The 19,680-nt window shown below is 42.6% G+C and overlaps 1 protein-coding gene across 1 annotated transcript in view; it reads left to right on the top strand.

Annotated features, from left to right (window-relative positions):
• Positions 1-491: 491 nt before the first annotated feature.
• Positions 492-19,680, top strand: part of IGDCC3 (immunoglobulin superfamily DCC subclass member 3) — a 267,620-nt gene continuing 248,431 nt past the window's right edge. Inside the window, exon 1 of the mRNA XM_073568864.1 lies at positions 492-990. Coding sequence (XP_073424965.1) covers positions 936-990 — 55 coding nt within the window. The 5' untranslated portion in view covers positions 492-935. The remainder of the gene's footprint in view (positions 991-19,680) is intronic.

Genomic DNA, 19,680 nt, shown 5'->3' with positions numbered 1-19,680 from the left:
GTTTTTGTTGATATTTATTTGATATCTACGAATAGTGTTTTATGTTTTTTCTTTCTTCTGCTGTTTCACTTTGTAGCTTTGTGTAACATTTCTGTTTGGGAACTTTGCAGCTCTTTTGCTTTTAATGCCTTAACAGTTCTGTCTTTTGTGGGTAGCACTTGCCCTTTTCGATCTTCCATGTGACTTTTTCTGCTCTCCATTCTTCTACTTTCTTTTCCAGTGTAATGAGCCATCCCTCTAGGTAGGAGCCATACCATCCTCTACCCTACGCCTGTCACATCCATCTATCACGCTAGAGGTACTATCTCTTTGTCTTATATGCAAGAGGTTTGGGAGAATTGACGCCTCAACATCGATTCCTTTAATAAATATCTCTGCAAAATAATATCTATAAAGCACATATTATTGGCAAGCGCCCACCGATGCAACCTGGCATCTCCTGGCACACTCCTGGAAAGAGGAGATAAATATCAGGCGTGACATAACAAGATTTGGGTAGAAAAGGAGGGTGAGGGGGATCTTTGATACCTCCCCTAAAATCCACACGCCCGAAGTTCAAAAGCATGGGGATCACTTTGCTTAAAAAGTCCACTGGCTGAAAACACTAGCTGGCTCTTTTGTTCCCCAGAAAGGGCCTCAAGAGAACTGTGGTGAGAGGGAGGAGGTAAGGAGGGGGACCTGGGAGCTGCTGGTTCAGTGCACACACACACTCACACACTCATGCGGATGGTCTATAGGAGCAAAGGGGATGCTGACAATTTTTTTTTTTAAATGCACGTGCAAAATGGTGCAAATGTGCCGCGATTGTCCCAGTGACGAGTGACTGAGACTTACCACCGTCTGGCCGGATTGCTTTGTGAAGCTGCACTCTTCATACTGCTTTTGCTTGCAGCATTTTGGCAGATTTTTATTTTGGAACGCTATAAAGTGACACTATGGCTGGCGGACGCTGCTTCGGATTGTCACTAGCAGTGATGATCGCCATCCTCGGTGAGTAAATGAATTGCTTCTTGCACTTGTTGTCTAAATCATAGCTGGACCTAAAGTCACAAGGTGGCCGAAAAATATTGGGCACCTGAACCCAAGAGCTTACAGCCCCCTGGCATGGCACAGAGACTAGAGATGCATGTTCGCCCTCTGACACATTTCCTTCATTGTATAGGAAGATTTAGGCTCCTTGTTGTATTCTCTGTTTTATTTGGACTGATAAAGTTTCTCGGGGTAAACTCCCCTAATCTGCCCAGACTACCCCCATCTACCTCAGTCTAGGGCTATGGTAGCATTGTCTTGTTCATTCATATGAGTTCCGTCTCACACACCTATAGGCAAGGATGTCGGTCTACCCTAGGTATTGTCCCCAGACCTCGTAGCCATGGACCCCTCAGTGCCACATTGCTCTGCAGCATCTTGCAGTGAAAGACCCCCTCCCTAAAAAAAAAGACTTGGAGGTCCTCAGTGAACTGTTGCCATGGCAGCCTGATCATAACATCTCTTTGTAGTGCTAGTGGATGGGCAGAGCATTGTCTACCATCCGGGTGTGTAACGCTGTCTAGTACTAGAGCACATGGCTGTGTCAACAAGTCTCCGAGCTGCAGGGAATTGTGCCAAATGGCAATAAATAATGTGCAAAGGGACGCACAGCGGGCAGCGTGGCATGCCTTGCCGTAACCCCCCAAAAAATGATAGCGACAACGTATTAACCCACGCGATGCCGCGATTTTAACAATCGTTTTTCGAGGAAAACACCAACAGTGATGCGACATTGTTTGCATCTTCGTCTTTGGATAATGAGCCTCCTGGGGTCTGTTCCCATTGATCTATGTGCTTGTAATGTGCATGGTTCCTCTTTGTACAGATCAGGATCTGGGCGCAGCGAGCATGTGAGCTACCCGCCTGACGATGACATGTGTGCACATATTGTACATCTCGCCTGCTCTATCTGGACCACGCCAGGCGTGTTTAATCCATTCTGCTAAGAAATGCACAGCGTCTATTGTGCAAGAGCAAAGACTACTACAATCCCATATAATTAGGATCATCGTGGATTTTGATAATTCACTTAATTCACATGAATAATAATAATGAGGGTTATTAATTAGAGATAATTGAGCATCAATTATTTCTTTTAACCACATTTGCAAAATTGCGGTTAATTCACCAACATATCCATAATAAGAAATGCAGGTGACTTCTGTTATACAGTAAATTTAGCACATATATCTCAGGATGAAGATCAGTGTAAAATTTCATTAGAAATGATTAAATGTCATAAAATGATAAAACTTATAAAATTATCAATTACATTTTAGGATTCAATGTAAATTTGAAGTCAAAGTTGATATGAATTACCCATCAGAAAAGCTTTTTTTTTTAATATTAAACAGTTAAGAAGACATCCAGAGGTGCATTGGATTTAGGAACAAATGTGAGATCCACCCTGTCTGCTGCCCTTTGTGGATATGATAGATATTACAACAGCACAAAAGCTTTAGCCTATCGTTGGCATACCTGCAAAAGGGACCACTGCATTAACTGTATCTTGTAGACCATAGCACTTAATGACACCAAGGATATATGTATATACAAATATTTTTATATGCATATATATATAATATATACACTCACTGGCCACTTTATTAGGTACACCATGCTAGTAAGGGGTTGGACCCCCTTTTGCCTTCAGAACTGCCTCAATTCTTCGTGGCAGAGATTCAACAAGGTGCTGGAAGCATTCCTCAGAGATTTTGGACCATATTGACATGATGGCATCACACAGTTGGCGCAGATTTGTCGGCTGCACATCCCTGATGCGAATCTCCCGTTCCACCACATCCCAAAGATGCTCTATTGGATTGAGATCTGGTGACTGAGGAGGCCATTTGAGTACAGTAAACTCATTGTCATGTTCAAGAAACCAATCTGAGATGATTCGAGCTTTATGACATGGCGCATTATCCTGCTGAAAGTAGCCATCAGATGTTGGGTACATTGTGGTCATAAAGGGATGGACACGGTCAGCAACAATACTCAGGTAGGCTGTGGCGTTGCAACGATGCTCAATTGGTACCAAGGGGCCCAAAGAGTGCCCAGAAAAAATTCCCCACACCATGACACCACCACCACCAGCCTGAACCATTGATACAAGGCAGGATGGATCCATGCTTTCATGTTGTTTACGCCAAATTCTGACCCTACCATCCGAATGTCGCAGCAGAAATCGAGACTCATCAGACCAGGCAACGTTTTTCCAATCTTCTACTGTCCAATTTCGATGAGCTTGTGCAAATTGTAGCCTCAGTTTCCTGTTCTTAGCTGAGAGGAGTGGTACCCAGTGTGGTCTTCTGCTGCTGTAGCCCATCTGCCTCAAAGTTCGACGCACTGTGCGTTCAGAGATGCTCTTCTGCCTACCTTGGTTGTAACGGGTGGCAATTTGAGTCACTGTTGCCTTTCTATCAGCTCGAACCAGTCTGCCCATTCTCCTCTGACCTCTGGCATCAACATGGCATTTCCGGCCACAGAACTGCCGCTCACTGGATTTTTTTTCTTTTTCGGACCATTCTCTGTAAACCCTAGAGATGGTTGTGCGTGAAAATCCCAGTAGATCAGCAGTTTCTGAAATTCTCAGACCAGCCCTTCTGGCACCAACAATCATGCCACGTTCAAAGGCACTCAAATCACCTTTCTTCCCCATACTGATGCTCGGTTTGAACTGCAGGAGATTGTCTTGACCATGTCTACATGCCTAAATGCACTGAGTTGCCGCCATGTGATTGGCTGATTAGAAATTAAGTCTTAACACACAGTTGGACAGGTGTACCTAATAAAGTGGCCAGTGAGTGTATATATTATATATATTCACAGTGGAACTATAAAAAATAAGTATTTTACCCATTTTTTTAGCCACTAGATGAAAACTGTGAAATTATTTATTTTCACTGAAATAGAATATTTGAAAACACAATTATATAGATTCACCTTAGAACCATTTAACAGAATATAATAGCAGTTTGCAATATGTACAGTTTCATGCAGTTTCATGTAGTTGCTGCCTACACATGGTGACAGCCAGTTCTCATGGTACAGACTGCAGAAATTCTTATTACAGTAAGGGAAATCATAATATATTTTGCAAAGAAGGACAGTATTTTGGACACCTAGGGTGTCGCGATTGATGGGGCAGCACTAAATAATAAATTAACATTCTTTTTATAATCGTATTTATTATGCTTTTCTTACATAGCGTCATCATATTCTACAGCTTTTTACAAACATTATCATTGCTGTCCCCGATGGGGCTCATAATCTAGATCACCTATCTGTATGTCTTTGGAATGTGGGAGGAAACCGGAGAACACGGAGGAAACCAACACAAACATGGGGAGAACATACAAACTACTTGCAGATGTTGTCCTTGGTGGAATTGAACCCAGGACCCCAGCGCTGCAGGGCTAACCACTGAGCCACCACTGAGCTGCCCCTTTTTAATTTCTGTTGCCACTGCCATCTCTGCTATTTAATATATTTATTAATGATCTAGTGGATGGCTTACACAGTAAAATATCAGTATTTGCAGATGATACAAAACTATGTAAGGTAGTTAACACAAAGGAGGACAGTTTGCAACTACAGACAGATTTGAGTAAATTGGAGAATTGGGCTGAAAAATGGCAAATGAGGTTTAACACAGATAAGTGTAAGGCTATGCACATGGGAAGGAGAAACAGATGCTACAACTACTTACTAAATGGGAAACTGCTGGGGAAATCAGACATGGAAAAAGACTTAGGCATCTTAGTCAATAAGAAGCTAAATTGGAGTGCCCAGTGTCAGGCAGCTGCCACCAAAGCAAATAGGGTCATGGGATGCATTAGGTAGATGGTTGACCCAGCTTAGGGAAAGGAATTCTTTTCCCTATGGAGAAAATTGGCTTCTACTCTGTGGGTTTTTTGCCTTCCCCAGGATCAACAATGCAGAACAGCTGCACTAAAAATAGGCTGAACTAGATGGACATAAGGTCTTCCTTCAGCCTTCAAAACTATGTTACTATGTTTCTGTCGTCACCAATTAATTTCCAATGGTTAATACTAAGCAAAGGCATCAGGATTAGATGTAAGTTGTAAGTAACTTCACTTTGACATAAAGATCACCTTCCATGGGGTCTCCACAGAATATACCTTAAATATCTAAAAGATGATGGTCCCAACCAGAGCCAGCATCAGCACCCAGTGCACCCGGGCAAGTGCCAGGACCCTGAGCAGGCGAGGGGCCCACTCACCATTGGGATATCGGGGAGCTATAGGGGCCCGGCGCCAGCAAGTTGGCCCCCTGCTTGCTTGCTCAGGACCCCAGCACTTGTGATACTTACCTCTCCCCGCTCCACCGCTCCGGTGTCTTCCACATCTTTTGACTGTGATGTTCAAGTCAGAGGGCGCAATGACGTCAGTACTGTGTGCCCTCTGTCTGAGCAGTCACAGCGCAGAGAGCTGGAAGACGCTGAAGAGTCTGGAGCAGAGCAGCGACCAATGAGGAGAGGTGAGTATTCAATTTTTTTATGTTTGGAGCAATACATGGGGAGCATTTTACACTGGAGCATTATATATGGGGCCCATTATATATGGAGCATTTTATATGGGGCCCATTATACATTGGAGCATCATATATGGGGCCCATTATATATGGGGTCCATTATACACTGGATCATCATATATGGGGCCCATTATTTATGGAGCATTATACGGGGCCCATTATATATGGAGCAATATATGGGGCTCACCATATATTGGAGCATTATATGGAGCCCATCATATACTGTATGGAAGATTATATGGGACCCATTATGTAAGGAGCAATATATGGGGTTCATTATGCTGTATGGAGCGATATATAGGGCTCATTATTCTGTACAGAGCTATATATGGGACTCATTATTCTGTAAGGAGCAATATATAGGGCTCATTATTCTGTATGGAGCAATATATAGAGCTCAGTATTCTGTATGGAGCAATATATAGGATTCATTATTGTGTATGGAGCAATATATGGGGCTCATTATTCTGTATGGTGCAATATATAGAGCTCATTATTCTGTATGGAACAATATATAGGGTTCATTATTCTGTATGGAGCGCTATGTGGTGCCCATAATACTGTATTGAGAACTATACTGTCCGGTTTCTGAGCTATCATAGAATTTACAATAGATATCATTCATGTAATGTAAGCAGTAAGTGAAATCTTTGGCTTTGTACTATGCCTATATTTCTCTGCTGTATTGGAGAATCATGAATTGTGGTATGTTTTAAAGGGGCCCACTGAGACTTTTCGCCCGGTGCCCATGAAAACCTGAAGCCAGCCCTGATTCTAGCTCTGGGGCCTGCACATAATGTTCTAGACCCAGAGGTTGCACCTGTATATATCAGATATTTATAGCATATTCTATTTATATCATAAATGTCTAAATGGGAATACGCCTTTGCAGGAAAAATGCTTCATTAATAAGGTAGGACACAGTGCCGATCTGGGCACGTGATGTGCAGTCGGACCTCCTGGCTCTATTCTAACAACATATTGGGATGTTGGATTTCAAAATGCCTCATTCTTTTGTTTCCAGAGGAGATAAGATGTCACCAGAGATTTCTGGAAGCTGCTGCTGCTTACCTTCCCTATCCTCATTCAGAATACAGGCACGCTCAGCCGGGCCAAATGTGCATTTGTATGGGGGTCAGTAGTGGTGGCTGTTGGACAAATGATTATTAGCTGACAGCTATGTAACGTGTATGGCAGCTTTATCCCCGTAGTGTGGGCAGCATGCACAACGTGGTATGGATGTAAATAACTGCAGCATTTGTATAGACAAAGCCTGCTCTCTGCAACTTCTGCTGCAGATGCAGAAAATCCTAGTTTGTTCAACTTTGCACAGAGCAAGAGAGATCTGATTAATGATTTTCATTATACTCGGTTTGTTACAGTTTGTTATAGAAAAAAACGGATTTTGCTTTACTCACCCTCCCCAGGTTCACTGCTCTGACTCCACCGTTGCTCCGGTCTCCATTGTCTGACTGTTGTGGTGACGTCACAGCGCTCAAGCCAATCACTGAGGCCGGTATCTCTTGTCATCTACATTGGCAGATCCGCTCGGTTCAATGATTGGCTACAGCTCGGTCAATCTGATGTCACCAATGAAGCCAAACAACAGAGATTGGGGCAGCATCTGAGCACAGAGCTTGACCAAGGAGAGTAAGTGAAGCTCAGTTTGTTGTGTTTTTTTAAAATCAAACTGAGAATATGATAAAAAGTGAAATGGGACAGCTACTTTAAGCCTTTGCTCACACTTATTTATTTTTTTGTCCCAATTGATTTTTGTGATGTAACGTGGTAGCCGAGCTTGAGGCACTCGTCAGTCACGCCCCGACTCGCTGTATGGGTGTGTGGACTTGTGCTGTGAGGGCGCTATGCCTGTGCAGGTTGCATGTAACTGATGTTGTTAGTTCGCCAGGACCAGATGTTTCACAGTTCAATGAAAGAGACCACTCTTTAAAAATAAACTTTTTACTGAACGGGAACTTGGTCTGAAATATATACAAGAGAAAGCGGGTACACAGTCTTATGAACGTTTCCTTCAACTTGGAGCATTTTCCACACAGTTTCCTTCCTTCGTTTCTCTATTGTTCACTATGTTGACCGTTTCTCCCTACTTCACCACAACCCAGCTTTAACACTACAGTCCTGCTTCACAAGAGTCGATTACTTGTCCTGTGCTTCTGCATCCTCTTTTCCCTTTACGGTGCCAGTATGGCCAGTAATGCTGACGCTCTGGAACCCCTGTCTGGGACACTTTACTTGTCTCACGAATTCAGTTCTGTTTAGGCCTGTTACCTTCAAGCATTTGAAACTTGGGGCCTTATGGCTAGGCGTCCTCTCCCAGGACCCGTTTCCTGAATGTCACTTTGTCTCTTAGTCACGTCTGCTCCAGATCTCACTATTCCTTTTCTTTGGTCTCCTCTCCCTTAGGGTCACCCCAGAATGCAGCACTGCTCACCTCAGACCTTTAGCTTCACTTGCTATGCACTCCAGGCCCTTTATGACTCTCTCACAGAAAATTATCACTATCCTTGCAAGACAGCCCCTCCCATTCAGGGTTAGTCCAAAACATTAACTCTAACTGTGCCTATGGTCAAACTAAACAAGCAGTGTTGCTAAAACTTAAAACCCACATCACAAGTCACATTATACACCACATAACATTATACAACAATAAACTTGTTTCTTCAAGAGGGAAACACGGACAACATGTCCATCTCCTTACAGTGACTAAAATATATATCAAAACTGATGCTACAACTGATCCTATTGATCTATACTTGCTTTGTATTGGCACTTTTGTGTCCCAAATGTAAACTATTGGCCTACATGCAATAATGCTGTCTGATAGAGAATGGAAACTGAATTCAAGCAGTTAAAGATTTGTGAAATACTGTATATCACAGTGACGCACACTGGCGCTCCTTGCTTGCCTAATTCTTAGTTTTCTAAATTTAGGCTATTCTTTTATAACAAAAATCTCGCGTGCGCCAATAATTATAAATGGCACACAGTACAACACCATTTAGCTAGTACACCAAAATAAGGTCAATTGGCCAAAGTAAAAGTGGGTTAAATGTTGAGACCAAAAAATATCTCTTTCAGGTAGATAAAAAAAATAGTAGCAGCCAGTAGAACATTGGATGAATAAAGCAACAGATTCTGATTATCGATTGCATCGATTTTTGTAATACTTCAGTGGATGATAACTAAGGAAAATGCGGATATTTTGCACCCAATGTACAAAACCTCATGAAAAAAATTGTCAAAATTTTTCATGATTTTTTATATTAGATCTCTTCAGTATTCAAACAACAGAGCAGAACGCAGTAGATCATGGGTTGACCAAAATTTAGAAAGTAAGGTGTGTACAATGAGTAATAATTAATCTTCATCGAATCACACATTAAAATCATGTGTCCAGTTAGCTGATGTGGGTTTTCTGCTTTATTAATAAATGCCCAGAAAACTTGAGACTTTTACAAAACAGCAGAAGATAATATAAGGTGCTTAGTTGGTCAAAATTGCACTAGGTCTCCTCTGAAAGCGGAAAATGAGAAATGGTTGATGATGATGATAGTGATGGATTATGTGTTGACCCACCCCAGTTTTAAGGTCATCCAGGCCACAGGCAATTTCTCAGTGATGAAGTCACCCATGTAGTCCCAGCCTTAGGGTATTTGGGTAGTGTGTGGGAATGTGATGGCTTTCAGATGGAAGCGAGAATGAGAAATCCCAGGATACAATAGGGCGTGTGGTGACTTCAGGGACATTACGAGAGAATGACAGCTCCTAGGAGCAACAAAGCCAAGAATGAAGAACTTGTCCTTAACATTCTGTTCTGAAATATCTATATTGCTGACATGAACTTCAAGATCTGGGGACGTGAGCACATTCCAGAAGAACGAAGAAAGTCAGCTTATCTCTATCCCACATTCCCACCCCTCATTAAATTAGCATTAACTTTGAATGAAAGTTAAACTGGTCATTTAACAATGGGTTAATTGCTTGGCTATGACTGTTACATTAATGAGATCACACCTCAAGACCACAGTTAGATTTAACCTAAGAAATATATTCGGCCGTCAGCTCCAGAGTAGACCTTTATATATAGATGCCATCTCTGCAACCTGGTACATTATTCAACTGTCTTTTTCAATCAATTTGATCAAATCAGCAGAGTAATATGCAAAGATTATAATTAGTGATGAGCGAACGTGCTCTGATAAGGTGTTATCCAAGCATGTTCGTGTGCCAACCAAGTGTCTTCTCGTGTTCGAAAAATATGCATGTGTTGTGGCTGCGAGACATGCAGGCATGGGGACTCGAACATATCATTCGAACACGCTTAGGACACTCGATTAGCTCCCGAGCACGTTCTGATGACACCTTATCTGAGCACGTTCGCTCATCACTAATTATGCAGACAGGAAACACGCGGAGAGGATTCTCCATCTAGATTTTACCAGAAGATCTAAGGGTCCATTTAGATAGCTTATGTAGAGGCCGAGCACACTTTAATGATCACCAAACGATCATTAACATGATCATTCTGTGTCATGTTGTTGGCAGCACGTTTACTTTACACAAAGCGATGTGCTGCTGATCAATAATGATTTTCAATTTCTTTAAAAATGATCTGACCCGAAAACCAAGAGTTTTGCTCATTCATTCTGTCATTGCTGACCTGTTTGGCGAAACCGTAGATCAGGAAAAAAATGTCCATAAGACTGTTCCCAAATATTGGATTTTTAAATTGTGATTAAAGGTATGTTCTTACGTGGAATTTTTTGCTGTGTTTCCTTATGCAGCCTATTTGATGTTTATACAACCAGCATAATCAATGTGATTTTTGTAATCTCATGCACATGCTGTTTATTTTCCGTAGGTATTTTGTGCCTTGCCAATCACAACTCGGAAACTCATCTAGCAGTGAAACTGTCTCAGTCGCTGCGGTGCTATGATTAGCAGTATCTGAGAGGGAGGTTTGAAAGTGGACACCCCCTGAGAAGACTTGGAAAAAACACCCAATTGGTCTGATAACAGAGATTTCACATACTGCGCTCCATAACCAATAAATGTGAATATATTGCAATGAAGCGACATAGTGCAAAACACAAAAAAAAACAAACAAACCTCAGAATGTCAGAATCAGGGGAGCTCAAAGATTTTTTATCTCAGTTTGAGAAAGAGACAGGTCCTCTTTAAAATCCATATCACTTTACTGCAAATTCTGAAAATATAGTCGGCAAATCCGCAATGTTTTCTTCCTCGTGTGAACATGCCCTAAAAGTAGCTCTGATATAAACATCATTCATTAGCAAAGCAATGTGTCATGTTCACACTTTCAAATGTGGATACCATGCCAAAGTGATGGGGTCTGCCGCTATAAGGGGACGGTTAGGCGGCTGCTGTGAATGTTTATTTACATGGCGCTGTTCTTTGGCTCCGTAGCTCCTTACGGATGTCCTCCATGTGTCAGAGGAGCGGCTTCTAAATAAAAGCCAGTCCGCCACAACAGATGGCACACAACGTATAGTAAGTTTGCATATGTAAATTAGTAATAACAGACAAACCCTATTTCCAGAATGAAAGCTGATCTACATTGGCAGCACGGTTGACTAGACAGTTGAACATGATAGAAAATTCTTTATTTATTATGGTTTTTGTTACTTTAATTAATTTGATTTTCTGGACTTCAAAAACACGGAATAAAGCATGTTTAGATTGGTAAAGACAGGGCACTACTTATAAGATGAGGACTACAGTCACCACGTATCAAAATTCACATACCAATAAAATGCCTTTTGTCTCTTCAAAATGAGTATTAACGCTCCTGAAAAACCTCATTTTTCATTTTGGACCACAGACTATCAATGTTTCTTTCTTTCTTTGCTTGAAAGACTTACAGATTAATGGACCTTAATGACCTGGGTGGACATCATTACCCACTGAGAACCAGACTCCAGTCACACGACAGCTTAGGTCCGGAAGGTTACTGCTATGATTAATGCACAGGATGATGTTGCTTGTTTTGACACTACACGCTAATAATGATACGTCATCCATTGCTGATAGTCAAAAATAATAATAGACGTGTCATATATATAGCTGAAAGGCACAAGAAACATTTCATTGATAGATGTAAATAAGGAGAGCTTGAAAACTCTTGCAGGAGTTCCTTAAAATCACAAGTTATCCGCTATAAATAACATGGGTGATAACCTGCTTTTCACGGGGTGGTAAAATGCTGGGACACTCAGTGATCCCAAGAATGGAATTCTGCAGAGCCCCACTTTAAATAGAGGTGAGGTCCACATACTGCACCTTTGCTCCATTCATTGCCTATGGGACTGCTGGAGAAGCTGAATACAGAACTCCACTATTTCCAGTAGTCCCATAGCAGACACAAATTTAGGTTTTTCTGTACCCAGAAAAAAAACTCAGCTTGGCGCCCCTTCTAAATACCGCTAAAGTGATATGAGTTGTCATCATGTGACCACTTATATGCGATTTGCATCCTTATTAGCCGCCACCCTCATGATCCTTATAAGCTCTAACCACCACACTGTCTACCCTTATTAGCTATAACCACTACATTATCCCTATATTTGCGGCACACTTTTCTTACTTTTCCAAATACTGTGTAATGGAGGGACAGGACAGTAGTCATGACCTGAATAACCGCAATATCTAGGTCCAGTCCTTCCCCTACGGAAAATTGCACTCTTCTCTCCGGCATACCTGTATCTCCAGATTCAGCTTCCTCTGGACACTTTCTAGGCAACAACGGTCTCTCTTTCAGTCGACCCTCATCAATGGAGACACAGTCCAAGCTAACTTTAACACTTTCTTAACTGAGTACTTAACACGTTACATCCACATTTGGTACATCATGACATTTACAGGTTTCCTCATCTTTCTCTTTCTGACTGTCGCTTCTGTGCAGTACACACCTGGACTGGACCGTCCAAGACTGCTCCCCAGTTCCTTCCTGGCCTGACCTTGCCATGATGACAATTCCTTCTGCCTGTTTCGCCCCAGACTTGAAATCATCAGTCACCAGGTTTGGTTGCCTCTGGTAAAGCATCTGACCAGTCTGTACTGATCTCGTTGAAGCGCCAACTTCCTTCATCCCAGCTGTCCAACCGACTCCTAACCTAAAAGTATCTGCCCAGGCGATAAGTCACCACATCTTTCCTTTCCTGTACTTGCCCATTGCTATGACACTCAGTGGCTGGGTCTATAGCCCATGTGGACACTAGGGCACCCTCGCCCTGTCTGACCTAACTTCCTCTAAGCTCCCCTCTTACAACCCGGCAGCCCCTCCTACAATTAACCCTCTATAAACATCCTATCAGCTATACACATAAAGGCCCACTAGTATGCCCCCCCATCTAGTGGCCCACAACAGAACTACACTTGCCCATATCTAAAGTGCCCTCCTCTAATGCCCCCCCAAAAGGATGCACTGACTTACCCTAACTGTACATAAACATTAATCACACATATTATATCAAATGAACATAAGGCAATATAAAACAGTCCTCTACACAATGGTAACACAGATATACTTGTGGCAATACTATAAAAGATGAGCGATAATACATATTTCTATGTAGCAGTACTGCAGGCATTTATCATAAACATTATCAACTAGCAATATGTACGTATTAACATTCGAAGGGGCAATCCGAGGAAGGAAAGCAAGAAAGACATCATATCTCACTCCCTTACAACTGTACCCTCCCACTGTCCCCACAAGTTTCCCCATCTCTATACTGTGCTCTCACATGGTGTCCCCATGCTGTCCCATCGCTATACTGTGCCTACACAGCATCCCCTATTCTGCCCCCTTTCTATACTGTCTTCGTCCACACTGCCCAATCTCCATACTGTGCCCCCTTCTTACACCCCCCATTCTGTACCCACCTATTCTCACCTCCTCTATAACATCCATTGGAATGCTTACCTTCCTGCCATTTTCTTCTTACTTTCAGCACTGCAGTGATGTCAGCGGCGTGAATAGGTGACCTCATCGCCTTCACTCTGGAAATGATGGCGGTCAGAACTTTTAAATGTGTCTGAAAGATCTGAATACATTTGACAGCATGGATCTGGTCTTGTACCTGCTCTCCAAGACAGCTGTCAGTTTATTAATCATCCTGGAGCAATTTGGTGAAGAACACAGTTTTTTCCAACATGTTGGAGCACTGTGTCACATGGTAAAAGTAATAACTAAATGGCTCAGTGAATAAAACATTGAAATTTTAGATCCATGTCCAGGAAGCACCTCAGATCTCAATTCCATTGAGAACCTGTGGTTAATACTCAAAAAGTGGTCGTGATAAACTCGAAGCACTGATTAGACAAGAATGGGTTGTCATCAGTCAGGATTTGGCCTAAGAGTTGATATCCAGCTGTCAGAGCAAATTGCAGAATTTTTCAAAAATAAGGGACCACACTGTAAATTTTGAGTCTTTGCATAAACTTGATGTATTTGGCAATAAAAGCTTAAAACTTTGGCCCCTACTGTAATACAAAAGGAGTTGTTCTGATTGCGCCTCGACAGTTCGTGATCGTTGAGCATGTCTAATACAACCTCGCTGGAAAATAGAAGCATACAACTTTACAGCTATACCACTGCCCAGTTCCAGCTATACTGCACCACTGCCCAGTTCCAGCTATACCAGTGCACTGTTCCAGTTTTACCATTGCCCACTTCCAGCTACACCAGTTAGATCAGCTCACTCAGGTGTACACGGAGGTAGACGCAGGAATACTGTCTCTTTAAGTCCTTCACTGGTTTATTAGGTACATGTGGCATAAACCATAGTGAAGTGAAAACAAACACTGCCTTTTGGGCAAAAGAGAAAAACAAAACAAAATGGTATCTCACAGTCCATATGTCTGCAGGGATCTGCCCACTTAGGGTTGGCAAAAAAACATGGTTTAGTTTAGCACCAACACCATACCTCGCAACTTTTGAAGAAGGGAAAGAGGGACAAAGGGTGCGGCGTGCGCATCGTGCGGTGGCAAATGTTAAACCACGCCCCGACCACACCCATTTCACAAGCAGTCACACCCATGTCCATGCCCCAACCACACTCATTTAGCACTGCTGATCACATTGACTGGTACTGAGGGCGCAGTGGCTGGCATTATGGGCACAGTGGCTGGTACTGTCAGCACATTGACTGATACTGAGGAAAAGAAAGAAAGAACAGAGAGAGAAAAAAGAAAACAGAGAGAGCGAAAGAATGGAGAGAGAGAAAGAAAGAGGGGAAAGAAAGAACAGAGAGAAATAAAGAAGAAAGAACAGAGAGAAAAAAGAAGGGACAGAAAAAAAGAACAGAGAGAGATAGAAAAAGGGGAAAGAAAGAATGAACAGAGAAAGGAAGAAAGAAAGGGGAAAGAAAGAACAGAGAAAGAGAGAAAGAAAGAGGGGAAAGAAAGAACAGAGAGAGAAAGAACAGAGAGAAAGAAAGAACAGAGAGAGAAAGAGAGGAAAGAAAGAAAGAACAGAGAGAGAAAGAAAGAACAACAAGAAAGAAAGAACAGAGAGAGAGAAAGAAAGAACAGAGAGTGAAAGAAAGATTAGAGAGAAAGAAAGAGGGGAAAGAAAGAAAGACCAGAGAGAGAATGAAAGGAAGAGGGGAAATAAAGAAAGAACAGAGAGAAAGAAAGAAGAGAGAGAGAGAAAAAGAGGAAAGAAAGAAAGAACAGAGAGAAAGATTAGAGAGAGAAAGAAAGGGCAAAGAAAGAAAGAACAGAGCAAAAGAAAGAACAGAGAGAGAGAAAGCAGAGGAGAAAGAAATAACAGAGAGAAAGAAAGAAGAGAGAAGAAAGAAAAAAGATAGATTAGAGAGAGAAAGAAAGAAACAGAGAGAAAGAAAGATTCTATAAAGATACTATAGCAGCCCGGCTCCCATTGTAATGCCCACCTGAGCCTCCCGGTGCAGGACATATAATAATAATAATAATAAATTTTATTTTTATAGCGCCGACATATTCCGCAGCACTTTACATTTCAGAGGGGATTTGTACAGACAATAGACATTACAGCATAACAATAATCACATACAGTAGATTATAACAAATACCAAGAGGAGTGAGGGCCCTATCATGATCATGATCCGCTCACATGGCCGACATCCCTGAGTCCAAGGTGATCCCACTGTCCGTGCTATTGGAGGAGGACACTGTTGTGAACACTTTTGACCTGACTTCTGAGTTTTGGCTCCCTCTGGTGGTTGCTGCGGGTAATGGAGCTGGTTGGGTTGACAGAAGTCAATCACCTGAAGAGGATGATTGGAGGTCAGGTGTTACAGACTGGGAAGATTTAAGTCAGCAAGCTACCCTCAGTTGTTGCTGGTGATTTGGTTTTCTTCCTGTGCATTTTGAAGTCCGCTTGCCCCCTGCTTGGTCCTGCATCGTTCAGATAAGTTATTTGTTTGCTGGAATCTTTTTGCATTTGATCCAGTTTTTGCCTTTCTCTGCTTTGCTGTGTGGGTTCAGCATTGTTCCCTGCTGGGACCAGTGCTGGACCCCTTTCCATTTGCCACAGCTTTTGTCAGTCTGTTCAGTATTGCTAGTTCCCTGTTATATCAGTATCTTTTGCTTTGCTTCCAGTTCATACCAGAATGCTGATCTAGTGGGGGAGAGGTCGTGTGGCCTCAGTATTTTTGCATATCAGACATGTTGGATATTTCTTAGGGTTTTTTGCGTGATTGCAGACAGTATCCTTTCCTGTCCTATTCTATCTAGACAGTTTGGGCCCCATCATTTGCTTGCTCTATTTTCTGCTTGTGTTTGTGCCTCTTCTTGTCTCACCAGCAATATATGTTTGGGGCTATCTATTCCTTTGGGGTTCTACTCCGGGGCAGTTTAGCTTTCCCCTTTCTTGCTTTAGGCTTAGTTAACTCTTTGGCTGTGCCGAGACGTCTAGGGCATCGTAGGTATGTCCCACTGCTAATTCTAGTTGTGTTGTTAGTTTTAGGGGTCTGCAATCCGATTAGTTACCAACCTTTCTGGTTTTCTGGTTGCCTAGCTTATTCCCCGGCTATCCTCCTCGGTGACCTAATCATAACATGACATGGTGATGGATCTGAAGCATTCCCTGAAGTGCCTCCATGGTTCCGTCACAATCGCCTCCCGAAATTACCTAATTTCTGGGCAGCTTCTAGCACGTCACTTCTGTTGGAACATCACGTGCAAATTTTAAAGTGCTCTTCGGGGCTCTGCCGTGTACTCCTGTGTCTGTGGGAAAAGTAAGCTCCCAGCCGGGGCAGTGGGGCAGACTCTCAAAATCGGGGCTGTTCCGCTGGATCCGGGACACCTCATAGACACACGGTTCCGCTTTGTATGCCTCATACACACACAGCTCCGCTCTGTACACCTCACACACACTCGGCTCCACTCAGTACACACATGGCTCCACTCCGTAAACCTCGTACGCATGTGGCTCTGCTCCGTTCACCTTGTGCACACGCGGTCACGCTCTGTACACCTTGTACACACATGGCTCCTCTCCGTAAACCTTGTACACATGCAGCTTTGCTCCATACACCTCGTACACACGCGTTTCTGCTCCGTACACCTCGTACACACTCGGCTCCGCTCCGTACACCTCGTACACATGCGACTCCACTCCATACACCTCATACACATGCGGCTCCACTCCGTACACCTTGTACACACGCAGCTCCACTCCGTTTATCTGGTACACATCTCTGCTCCGAACACCTCGTACATGCATGGCTCCGCTCCGTACACCTCATACACACACAGCTCTGCTCCGCTCCGTACACCTTGTACACACAGCTCCACTCCATACACCTAGTACACACACGGCTCTGCTCCGCTCCGTAAACTCACAGCTCAGCTCCGTACACTTTGTACACACAGGGTTCCATTCTGTACACCGATTACACTTTGAGCTTTTGGTGAGTTTTTGATGTCGTAGATTTTCTACACCTCTAAAGTAAAATTGGTTACTTGCATTTTTTCAAAAATACGCAGCATAAAAAACTCACCCAAAACTCATTGTGGGAACGTAGCCAAATATAGACAAGTCAGCACATCTGCATTTTTCACCCACTGCTGGTTTTGACTTACAGACACTGATATAAAATACTGACCAGATACTGAACGTGGCCTTAGTCACTACTAACTGACCCTCACCTTGAAACACAGGTGGACTTTATATTTTGGTGGCTTCACTGCAGCTGCTATGCGTGCTACCATGGTGGTGATATCCATACCCAGAACATTATTACTCATCCATATAACTTGTTGGCACTATGCAATTGACTGAGAATATTCCTGGCAAATACCAGACTCCGATTAGGCCTCAGTCTATAGAAATGTTTCCTTCCTATAGAGTCCATGCAGACAAGGATGTGGGATATTGTTGCTCTTTCATGTTTCCTTTTTCCATTTACAGAATAGCACTTTCATCCTGGACAGCTCTAGCAGAGCAAACATTTAATAAACTGATTTGTTAGAAATGTGTTAGCTTATGATACGACCATGACAAAAGTCAGTGAGCTCACAGTATGAATTATTCTACAGCTCGTGTCTCTATGGAAATTGCATGATGTTTTATTTTACGCATCAGTTAGCAATGGATGTGGCTAAAGGGATGTATGCATATATTGCCCTTGTACTGTATACCCTAAAGCGGGGGTCTCCTACCTGTGGCTTGGGAACCACATGTGTCAATTTTGCGTGGCTCGCGGTTGTCTGCCAGCTTTGTGCTTTAGCAAAGAGAAGATCTTCACATGGTGACTTTTGTGAGTAGCTTTGCACAGAAGAGCAGATCTGGATGCGCATATACTGGTGGGGAGGGCGCATAAATATAATAACCTGTAGATAGGATGATACTGCCAGTCAGAAGAGACCCTTGAAGCTGGATGCAGTAAGGTTGGTAAGGGTGTTTGATGGAAGAATACCGAAAGGTAATCCAAGGATTTAGCTATACACTCTACAAGGAACACATAGATTCCTTGTGCTTTCTTTAGTGAAGCTTTGGCTATTATATCAGGACTGTGAGACTCTTGGTGTCACTATGATGTACATGTAATAGGTCCTGCTAAATTTTGCTTGTGACCATCTCTCAGAGCTGAATGTGGCCCTCAAAGTAAAAAAGATTGGAGAAAGCTTCTTTATGTGCTCAATACTGTATAAAGAGAGATCTCTGCCTACAATATGAATAGAACTGAAAAAGTAGACAATTATGAAACCCTCCAATTTATAAAGTAGGAGGAAACGATGGATGAAGATGATCTAGACCCATATGGGTGAAGGGATTGTAGATAATTTACGTTGTGCAGTCATTGTATCTACCACTGTGTAATTCTGGACTTACATATGAGTTGTGTCCAGTATGCTTTCTTATGAGCTGGATGTAAGAAGATGAGCTGAAACAGAGTTGGCGGTTTCCGGTGCCTTTTGAGGCCGGAACTACCGGGACTGTCACCACTGTTGCCGGGGGAGGGTTCTTCTGGGAGGGGAGGACCTTCACGCTGGACAGCAGGGGGCATGGGGAATGTAAAAGGGGCTGAACGCGGCAACGGGAGAGACTCAGTGGGAAAGCGACGGGAAAACAAAGAGAAGGTTGACTCCCTCCTTGCTGCTTTGACTGCTAACCCCATAACAAATGGAGTAAATGTAAATGAAAGTTTCCATTTTTGAACAGATTCATCTTTTAAAAAAATGAAATCAATTTAAAAAATGGATTCACACTTTGGTTCCATTTTGCATTTGTTCCTTTTGTTATGTCTGTAATAGATTTACTAGAGGTGCCTCTAAATTCCTTTAGATCTGCTAAAGCAGATCTATTGACAGATGATATAACAGATGACCATCAGTTATATGGCAAGTGGGAAAAGGATGAAAGGGTGTGCCAGAGTTTACAGAACACTATCTCAAGAGAAATAACAAAGGATAACCACATGGCATAAAGGTATAAATGATATTCTGTGAAATTGCAATGAGACGTGAGGGTGCAGAAAAATAATAATAACCCTTAAATACCAGGAAGAAGGACTATAGTAATATACTGCGGACAGTCGGATCAATGAAGAATAACGAAAAAAG

The sequence above is a fragment of the Dendrobates tinctorius genome, unplaced genomic scaffold, assembly GCF_039654945.1.
Source record: "Dendrobates tinctorius isolate UK_male_01 unplaced genomic scaffold, ASM3965494v1 ptg000022l, whole genome shotgun sequence".
Lineage (NCBI taxonomy): Eukaryota > Metazoa > Chordata > Amphibia > Anura > Dendrobatidae > Dendrobates > Dendrobates tinctorius.
The sequence above is the reverse complement of the archived record's forward strand: the minus strand, read 5'-3'. Positions and strand labels throughout refer to the sequence as shown.